At 45.3% G+C, this 10,992-nt stretch overlaps 1 protein-coding gene across 1 annotated transcript; it reads left to right on the top strand.

The window, feature by feature from the left end:
* Positions 1-6,248: 6,248 nt before the first annotated feature.
* LOC121273862 (zinc finger protein 239-like) lies at positions 6,249-9,832 on the top strand. Its single transcript, XM_041181008.1, has 2 exons — positions 6,249-6,383; positions 7,873-9,832. The coding sequence occupies exon 2, from the start codon at positions 8,237-8,239 to the stop codon at positions 9,329-9,331; it is 1,095 nt and encodes a 364-aa protein (XP_041036942.1). The 5' UTR covers positions 6,249-6,383; positions 7,873-8,236; the 3' UTR covers positions 9,332-9,832.
* Positions 9,833-10,992: the final 1,160 nt, after the last annotated feature.

The raw sequence follows: 10,992 nt of genomic DNA on the forward strand, positions 1-10,992 counted from the left end.
TGGATGAGGAGCACTCATCACTCGAGCTTAAAAAGGCCATTGATTGTTTAGCAAGCAGAAACACACCCGGCAAAGTAAACTGAACTGTTCAAGTCCGGAAAGTCCCATCTACTGTCACAGCTTCATGACCTCCTCCTTCTCTGTTGGGAGGTAGGATCCATTCCACAGGACATGAATGATTGAAGAATGATCACAATATACTTAAAGAAAGGTGACAGAGGAGATTGCAACAACTACAGGGACATCTCACTCCTCAGCATTCACTAGGGTCAGGCTTAAAATACTTCATCGACTTACAGACCAAGTGTATCCAGAAGCACAGTGTGGTTTCTGTGCTGGCAGATCTACAGTGGACATGATCTTCTCCATACGCCAGCTACAAGAGAAGTTTACAATTGGGATTGAATCTAAAATGCTGTCAGCTTCTGTGCTGAGAAAAGTAAAATAATTACTGAGTGAAAGTAAACCTTTAAGTATGAATCACAATGAACTTGTACAATTGTAAAAATAATCAAAAAGTTTGATTCCCTAAAGATAAGCTTCAGCCTTGAGGTTATGTGTCGGTCTCAGGGGGTTGAAGCTCCTTTTGCCTGTGAAAGTGAACTTTTTCAGTTTTATTTTTCTTCAGTTTTATTACCGTCATTTGGAAAGGTGCCTGCAGAAAAGAGGAAGAAAAACATTTGTGAAAAGGTGAGAAAAATACCAAAAGAATTGGAAAACAGAAATTGAAATAGGGTTTGGTTCATCCTTGATCTGAAAATGAAGTTACATAAAGTTGACACAAGTGTGCACATTTGAGAATGTTTCTTCAGCCCCTTTGCTAACAAGCTGAGAAGTTAAACACTTTCCACTGACAGCACGGTGACAATTTAAACAAAAGGCTTTGCTTTTTAAAGATTTGGCTTCATCCCATTTATTATCATCCAGGACAAAGTGCCTGAGAACGGGAGATAAGGGAGTGATCTACAATCTGATTGCAAGTATCTGTACTTCTGTCTCTGATCTACAAACACCATATTATGTGAGTATTAAATGGGACAGTAAAATTCCTCCAGCGCTCCTGAATGAGATAGAATGGTAAGTAATGGAATTATGTATTTAGAATAATAGAGAAAATCACAGGCCCTGTTGGGAAATGGAATAATTCACCTGGGTATAGTTCAATGGAATAGTTCAAACTGATTTTCCTGTACTTTCTGGTGAAAGTCAGGAAAGTCGCAGTAAATGTGACCAGTAAACAGGGATTTCTCCTGGTGATGTTTGTGTCCTTGCCTCTGTATTTAAAAGAAACTGAATTTGATAGTCTGGCCACTATCCAAGGCATCAGAACCATGCAGGGATTAGCAAAGATCTTCAGACAGACACCCCAATGATATTTTGATAAGATCACCTGACAGGCCAAGAGTAGCTTGCATAGGTTCACACATGCATGATATTGGGATACAACATGAGTGTGCAGATGTGATATATTCCATGTGGTGTAATTAACATGTGGAAATACATGGTGACCCTGCACTGAAGAGCAGGTCCCAGACATGCTCAGCTACTTGACCACAGAACAACATGAAGTGATTATTGTGGAAAATTGAATGAGACATTTTAAATAAACAAGACATTAACACACACTCCATAGTGAAACTAACTATAAAACAATCAGCATTGAATTAAACACACTGGTACCTATCAGAGGGAATGAAGTTAAATTGAAGGGAGAAATAGAATCTGGATTTAGAAAATATTCACAAGGTGGATGCAGGTGAACAGAGAGCTGGAGAATCTTTAAAGCCCGTGCTTGAACTTTTGTTTGAACCAGATGTAATAATTTAGATTGTGTGAGATGATCGGCAGGTGGGGAGGATCAATCTAAGTCAATAGCTATCACATTTTAGTGGAAAAGTTTTGACATTTACTCTTGGTGGCAGCTCAAGGGTTTGTGTTGCTGATTCTGATCGTTCTAGTAGCTTTAGTATGTTATCTACAGTTTGTCATCAAAAAATTCAGAAAACAAGCTCGTAGCTTAGAAATAGCGAGGTTAGTCAGAAATCAGTTGTGAGAGATCAATAAAGATTTTCCCTTCTCAAGCTGGGGAGATCTGTGAGAAATCACTGGCTAATAACCTTATAAAATCTGTAGAAATGTTTTGAATATAATAGGAATAGCTCTCTCCCTCTTGCTTAGGAATAAATATTCCTGGCTTGACAAACATAAGACAACAGATCCCAATGTTACCTCATAGGGATGGACTCGGTAGTTAGGAAACGGAATTTGTAGTGGTGACCGAAGACAATGGCTTTGATCTTCCCAATTCTTAAAAGGAGCAAATTTCTGATCAACCTGTATGGAATGTTGGATAAGCAGTTTGATAATTTAGTAACAGTGGAGGAATGGAGAGGGATGGTGGTGAGGTAGAGCGGGGCGTTGTCAGTGTCCATGTGAAAACTAATACGTTGCTTTTTGGATGATGTCACCTAGTGACTGCACTTTTGTCAAATAAGGTCCCTTGATGGCCTGAACCCAGTCCCATATTGACAACATCTGAACGGTGTCTTGTCAGTGTGAACACATTAATGGGACATCAGAGTTTTACAGCACGGAAAGAGGCCTTTTGGCCCATCATATCCACTCTGGTCATCAAGCCCCAATCTACTCTCATCTCATCTTCCAGCACTTAGCCCGTAGCCCTGTAAGCTGAGGTGTTTCAAGAGTTCATCTAGATAGTTTTTAAATGTGTCCCAGGTGCTGTGGGAGGCAAGGGAGGAGATTGCAGGGGCTCTGACATTAATTTCCAAATCCTCTCTGGCCACAGGAGAGGTGCCAGAGGACTGGAGGACAGCTAATGTAGTATGTGTGAGGGTTCCTGCTTCTATCACCCCCTCAGGCAGTGGGTTCCAGAGTTCCACCCTCTTGGTGAAAAAAGTTCCTCAAATCCCCTCTAAAAATTCTGCCCCTTCCCTTAAATCTATGCCCCTGGTTATAAGGGGAAAAGTTTCTCCCTATTTATGCCCCTCACAATTTGGTACACCTCTATCAGGAACACCCCTCAATCTTCTCTTCTGTAAGGAAAACAACCCCAGCCTATCTATGTTTCTCTTCACAACTGAAACTCTCCAGCCCAGGCAACATCCTGGTGAATCTCCTCTGCACCCTCTCCCATGCAATCATATCCTTCCTATGGTGTGGTGACCAGAACTGCACACAGTATTCCAGATGTGGCCTAACTAATGTTTTATACAGCTCCATCATAATCTCCCTGCTCTTATATTCAATGCCTCAATTAATAAAGACAAATATCCCGTTTGCCTTCTTAACCACTTTATTTACCTGTCCTGCTGCCTTCAAGGGTCTATGGACATGCACACCAAGGTCCCTCTGATCCTCTGTACTTCCTAGGATCCTACCATTCATTGTGTATTCCCTTGCCTTGTTAGTCCTCCCAAAACACAACACCTCATACTTTTTGGGATTAAATTCCATTTGCGACTGTCCTGCCCATCTGACCAGCCCGTCTATATCATCCTGTAGTCTAAGGCTTTCCTCCTCGCTATTTACCACACCATCAATTTTTGTGTCATCTGTGAACTTAATGATCATATCTTTTACATTCATGTCTAGATCATTAATGTACACTACAAACAGCAAGGGATCCATGCAGTACACCATTTGTTGCTGGCTCCCAGGCACAAAAACAGCCTTTGACCATCACCCTCTGCCTCCTGACACTGAGCCAATTTTGGATCCAATTTGCCAAATTGCCCTGGATTCCATGGGCTCTTAACTTTTTGACCAGTCTCCCAAGCGAGACCTTGTCAAAAGCCTTACAGAAGTCCATGTAGACTACATCAATTGAACTACCCTCATCTACACACCAAGTCGCCTCCTTAAAAAATTCAAACTTATTGGACATGATCTCTCCCTGACAAAGCCATGCTGACTATCCTTGATTAATTCTTGCCTCTCCAAGTGGGGATTAATTCTGTCCCTCAGAATGTTTTCCAAAAGTTTCCTTACGACTGATGTTAGATTCACTGGCTGATAGTTCCCTGGTTTATCCCTCCCACTCTTCTTGAATTAACATTAGCTGTCCTCCAGTCCTCTGGTGCCTCTCCTGTGGCCAGAGAGGATTTGAAAATTAATGCCAGGGCCCCTGCAATCTCCTCCCTTGCCTCCCACAGCACCTGGGACACATCTCATCTGGGCCTGGGGATTAATCCACTTTTAAGACCCAATAAATACCTCCTCCCTCTCAATGCTAAGTTGTTCAAATATATCACAGTCCCCCTCCCTGATTTCTATATCTACATCGTCCTTCTCTATAGTTAATACAGATGCAAAGTACTCATTTAAAACCTCACCTACATCTTCCAGCTCCTCACACAGATTGTCACTTTGGTCCCTTATGGGCCCTACTTTTTCCCTGGTTATCCTCTTGTCCTGAATATACGTACAAAACGCCTTTGGATTTTAACTTATTTTTCATGCCCCTCTTCGCTCTCCTAATTCCTTTTTTTTTAAGTAGCCCCTTGCACTTTCTATACTCCTCAAGGGCTCCCACTGTTTTGAGCCCTCGGTATCTACCATAAGCATCCTTTTTTTTCCCCTATCTAATCCTGTAAATTCTTCAACAACCAGGTTTCTCTGGACTTGTTGGTCCCACCCTTCACCTTTATGGAAACCTGTTGGCCCTGCACTCTCTCTATTTTCTTTTTAAATGACTTCTACTGCTCTGATGTAGATTTTATTACAAGTAGCTGCTCCCAATCCACTTTGGCCAGATCCTGTCTTATCATATTAAAACTGGCCTCCCCCAATTCAGAACCTTTATTTCCAGTCCATCTTTCTCCCTTTCCATAACTACCTTAAATCAAACTGAGTTATGGTCACTATCACTGAAATGCTCCCCGACTGGCACTTCTACCACTTGCCCAGCTTTGTTCCTTCAAAGCACACCCAGCACCGCCTCCTGTCTTGTAGGACTTTCTATGTGCTGGCTTAAAAACCTCTCCTGGATACATTTTAAGAATTCAGCCCCCTCTAAGCCTTTCACACTTTGTCTATCCCAGTTAATATTGGGAAAGTTGAAATCCCCTACTATTATTACCCTATTATTTTTACTCTTCTGAGATTTGCCTACATATCTGGCTTTCTATCTCTCCCTGACTGTTTGGGGGCCTATAGTACAGTCCCAATAATGTTCTTGCCCACTTTTGTTTTTAGGTTCTACCCACATGGCCTCATTTAAGAAACCTTCTAAGATACCATCCCCCCTTACTGCGGTAATTGATTCCTTGATCAATATTGTGACACCACAACCTTTTTTACAACACTCCACCTGCACCCCCTCCTCTTTCGCCTGAAGATTCTATACCTCAGAATATTGAGCTGAAAATCCTGCCCCTCCCTCAACCATGTCTCCGTGATAGCAATGATATCATGTCTCCATGTGTTAATCAACATCCTAAACTCATCTGCCTTACTTGCAACACTCCTTGCATTAAAATAAATGCCATCCAGCCTTGCTATGTTCCCTTGTGCCTTAACTTGACAATGCACACTCTGCCTTCCAGACTGACTTGTTTTTTCTTATATACCTGTCTGTACATCACCCCCCTCGACTTGGTATCCGACCCTGGTGCCAAATTAGTTTAAACCCCCACCAACAGCATTAGCAAACCTCCCCGCAAGGTTCCCCACACCATTCAAAGCACTTCTCACACCCTGGTCCATCAAAAGGTCTCTCGCCCGTGTGAATGGTGTCCCAGCAGGTGGGATGATATCCTGAACCTTTTACCACACTGTGAGCAACTGAATGGCTTCTCCCCAGTGTGGATTCACTGGTTTCAGGTCAGTCTGGGATAGAAGTTGAGAAGAGACAAACATTTCTCTTGGTTTGAGTTTGCTGTGTGTAAATCCTCCCCTTCTAACCCCCTGGAAAAGGAGTTTCCAAACACTCGGTGTAAACTGGGCTCCGGGAGTTTCTAATCCGGGTTTGGAGTCCTACACTGGGTGTTTGTGAACCCTCCCTGTGCACCCTCCGGCTCCATTCCTCTCCTGCACTCAGCCCTTTGATTTTCGCCGGGCTTTCATCCGATCGCCTTCATCCTGATCCCGCACCCGCAGTGCGCATGCTCCACTCACAGTTGGCTCCGCCCCCTCATTCACACCGATTGGTTGGAGGACGAGCCTCTCCCGTTCGGTCCTGTAGCTCTACCCCCTCTTCCTATTGGTCCTGATCTTCTGTCAATCATTGTGAGTTGCAGCATGCGTAGTCTGTGGAGACGGAGGGGAAGATAGGTCGAGGGAACGGATTTAAAATGCGGGTTTAAAAAGACCGAGTGCGGATCCGGAGCCGAAAATAAAACCGTTCTCAGACATAGGGCCTGCGGGTGAGTTTGGAAGCTTCATAAACTCACGGTGCCGGCCCCCAAACCCTCAATAAGTAGCCAGCTGTCCCGGTTTTGCTCGGTGCTGTAGATTGAAGGCCCGAGTTAACGACCGCCATCTTTATAGGGGCAAAACAAAAACAGAAATACCTGGAAAAACTCAGCAGGTCTGGCAGCATCGACGAAGAAGAGCAAAGTTGACGTTTCGAGTCCTCATGACCCTTCAACAGAACAGGGGCAATGTAGAGATGGGCGCATGCGCGGCCGCCATCTTTCTATGGGGTAACGTACAGCAAGGCGCATGCGTCCCCTACCTATGAACCGTGCAATGGGCGCATGTGCATCCTTCGCCCTTAGGGGCAATGAACAACAACAGGGCCCGAGGGAGACATTCATAAAATGTGCGTTCACCGGGACTTTTAGGTCAACAACGATAGAATTGTAAACACACAGTCACTCAGTAGTACAGAATCTAAGTATTGCTGAAAAGAGACATACTGTTGAAGGTTTTCATGTTGCACTCATCCAGACAGATGCAAGAAAACCAAATTTCTGAGCAAACAACAATTTATGCTGCACGAGGAAAGGGTGTTGACGGGTTGGCCAGTGAGCTCTGATCGGTCAAGGAAGGTCAGGAAGCAGAGGGATGTTAGGGGAATGGGACTCAGTGCAAGTGAAGACACAGACAGCAGAGCTTTGGATGGCATCAAATTTATGGAGGGTAGAATATGGGAGACCAGCCAGAAGTGTGTTGGAATGGTCGAGACTGGAGATTACAATGGCGTGAATGAGGGTTTCAGCAGCAGATGCACTGAGACAGGGTGAGGCTGGGTGATATTAAGGAGGTGGAAACAGGCGATCTTAGTGATGGCAGAGATATGAGGTCAGAAGCACATCTCGAGATCAAGTGTAACACCGAGGTTGTGAACAGACTGGTTTAATCTCAGCCTGTTCCCAGGGAGAGGGATGGAGTTGGTATTTGGGAAATGGAGATTGGAGCAGGTACTGAAAACAGTGTCTTCATTCTTCTCAGTGTTTAATTGGAGTTAATTAGTCATCAGGAAGAAAAGCAGGAACTAGAATGGGCCATGAGACTGATCCCAGAGAGAAGGAAGGAAGGAAAACCTAGGAGGTTTGGAGAAACCACCTTCACAATCACTCATTAAATCTCAACAATGTGGATTTTGGACACAAGGTTAATATCTGCTATTCTGTATGGTCAGTCAGCGGGTTTTAGATAAATGATTTGTCACGAATAATGACTGAAGTGGATGGTCAAACGTGATGTTATCTCCAGTTGTACAAATTTGTTAAAAATATACAGAAAAAATTGTGCAAATCTCTGTTTGGATTTCAGCACAGGGAGGAGGGAGAATGTGTGGCACGGGGATTTGCAGCTTTGGGGGGAAAAATGTTCCATAGAACTAGGATTGTTTGTTCTGAATTTCTATCCTGCACTGACAATGATGACTTTTGTACACTCCTTTTACAGGGTATTGGAAGGGGAGGACTTGCAGACGGGGAACTCAAACCAAACATCACATTAAGATCCGACAGTCACTTGATTCATCAGGACCTGAATATAATCGGTCTTTGAATGTGTAAGGAGAAATGTTTGTCTGTTCTGTCTGTGGGACATGATTTCAAACATCAGTGTGTCTGGATAAGCACTGAGATATAGACACACTCGAGTGAGAGTGTTCCAGTGAACTGCCCGCGGAAAGAGCTTTAACCAGTTACACAGCCTGAAATAACATCTCACCATTAACAGTGGGGAGAAACTGCACACGTGTTCTGTGTGTGGAGGAGGCTCCAACTGATCATCCAATCTGGAGAGACACAGGGACACCAGCACCATGGAGAAACCGTGGAAATGTGAGGAATGTGGGAATGGATTCAATTACCCATCTCAGCTACAAAAGCATCAGCGCAGTCACACTGGGGAGAGGCCGTTCACCTGCTCTGAGTGTGGGAAGGGTTTCACTCAGTCAGCCAACCTGCGAGCACACCAACGTATTCACACTGGAGAGAGACCATTCGCCTGCTCTGAATGTGGGACAGGATTCACTAAGTCATTTGACCTGCTGAGACACCGGCGGGTTCACACTGGCGAGAGGCCATTCACCTGCTCTGAGTGTGGGAAGGGTTTCATTCAGTCATCTGATCTGCTGAGACACCAGCGAGTTCACAGTGGAGAGAGGCCGTTCACCTGCTCCGAGTGTGCGAAGGGATTTACTCAGTTATCCAGCCTGCTTATACACCAGCGGTTTCACACTGGAGTGAGACCCTTCACTTGCTCAGAGTGTGGGAAGGGATTCACTCAGTTATCCCACCTGCTGGTGCACCAGCTTTGTCACACTGGAGAGAGGCCATTCACCTGCTCCGAGTGTGGGAAGAGATTCATTCGGTCATCCCACCTGCAAACACACCAGCGGATACACACTGGAGAGACACCATTCACCTGCTCCGAGTGTGGGAAAGGATTCACTCAGTCATCCCATCTGCGAACACACCAACAAATTCACACTGGGGAGAGGCTGTTTACCTGCTCTGAGTGTGGGAAGGGATTCACTCAGTCATCCGACCTGTGGAGACACCAACGAGTTCACACTGGGGAGAGACCGTTCACCTGCTCCGAGTGTGGAAAGGGATACACTCAATCATCTGACCTGCTGATACACCAGCGGATTCACACTGGGGAGAGACCATTCACCTGTCCTGTATGTGGCAAAGGATTCACTGCGTCCTCTGCACTGCTGAAGCACCAGCAAATTCACACTGAGGAGAGGCCGTTCAGCTGTACTTCCTGTGGAAAGAGATTCAGGTCTTCAGCCCAGCTCAAAGCTCACCAGCGAGTTCACACTGGAGAGAGACCATTCACCTGCTCTGAGTGTGAGAAGAAATTCACTCACTCATCCCAACTGCAGAGACACCAGCGAGTTCATAGGTGACTGCAGGGGTTAGATTCTGCTGTTTTTGCTGCTGTTAATCACATCCAGGACTGAACCATCTTCATTCTGACAGTTGGGGTTTGTTTCTGCTGATGTTAAAATCCCTGTAACTGGGCTGAAGTTTAATATTCTGGATCTAAAGCTGATTGTGTTCTCGGGGCTGCAGTGGACCAGGATGCTCCACAAATGTCCCCATCCTCAATGATGGGGGAGCCCAGCACATCAGCCTGAAGCATTTACAGCAATAATCAGCCAGAAATACCTAGTCAATGATCCTTCCCAGCCATCCAGTGGTCCCCAGGATCACAGATGCCAGTCTTCAGCCAATTCGATTCACTCCATGTGATATCGAGAATCGATTGAAGGCATCAGATTCTACCGAGGTTATGGGCCCTGACAATATTCTGCAATTGTACTGAAGATTTGTGCTCTGTGCCGTGCCCCTAGCCAAGCTGCTCCTGTGCAGCTACAACACAGGCATCTACCCATCAATGTGGAAAATTGCCCAGCTATGTCCTGCACACAAAAGCAGGATAACTCCAACCCGGCCAATTACCAGCCCATCAGTTTACTCTCGATCATCAATAAAGTGATGGAAGGGGTCATCAACAGTGCTACCAAGTGGCACTTGCTTAGCAATAACCTGCACATTGATGTCCAGTTGGGTTTCGTCAGGGCCACTCAGCTCCTGACATCATTAACGCCTTGATTCAAACATGAACAAAAGAGCTGAATTCCTGAGGTGAGGTGAGAGTGTCTGCCCTGAACATCAATGCAGCATTTGATCAAGTGTGGCATCAGGAGTCCTAGCAAAACGGGAGTCAATGGGAATCGGGGTTGGGGGGGGAACTCTCCGCTGGTTGGAGTGATACCTAGCACAAAGGAAGATGATTGTGGATGTTGGGGGTCAATCATCTCAGCTCCAGTACATCACTGCAGGAGTTCCTCAGGGTAGTGTCCTAGGCCCAACCGTCTTCAGCTGCTACATCATAAGGTCAGAAGTGGGGATGTTCGCTGATGATAGCACAATGTTCAGCACCATTCGCAACTCCTCAGATACTAAAGCAGTCCATGTCCAAATGCAGCAAGACATGGACAATATCCAGTCTTGGGCTGACAAGTGACAAATAATATTTGTGCCAGACAATGACAAATTCCAACAGGAGAGAATCTAACCATCGTCCCTTGACATTCAATGCCATCCCTAAATCCTGCACTATCAACATTCTTGGGTTTACCATTGAACGGAAACTGAACTGGACTAGCCATATAAATACTGTGGCTACACGAGCTGGTCAGAGACTAGCAATCCTGCAACGAGTACTCACCTCCTGACACCGCAAAGTCTGTCCACCATCTACAAAGTGAAAATCAGGAGTGGTGGAATACTCTCCACCTGCCTGGATGAGTGCAGCTCCAACAACACTCAAGAAGCTTGACGCCATCCAGGACAAAGCAGCCAACTTGATTGGCACCTCTTCCACATTCACTCCCCCTACCACCAATGAGCAGTGGCATCAGTATGTACCACCTACAAGATGCACTGAAGAAACTCAGCAAGGCTCCTTAGCAGCCCTTTCCAAACACATAATGACTACCATCTAGACAGACAAGGGCAGCAGATTCATGGGAACACCACCACCTGGAAGTTCCCATCCAAG

This window comes from Carcharodon carcharias (assembly GCF_017639515.1).
Source record: "Carcharodon carcharias isolate sCarCar2 chromosome 27 unlocalized genomic scaffold, sCarCar2.pri SUPER_27_unloc_2, whole genome shotgun sequence".
Lineage (NCBI taxonomy): Eukaryota > Metazoa > Chordata > Chondrichthyes > Lamniformes > Lamnidae > Carcharodon > Carcharodon carcharias.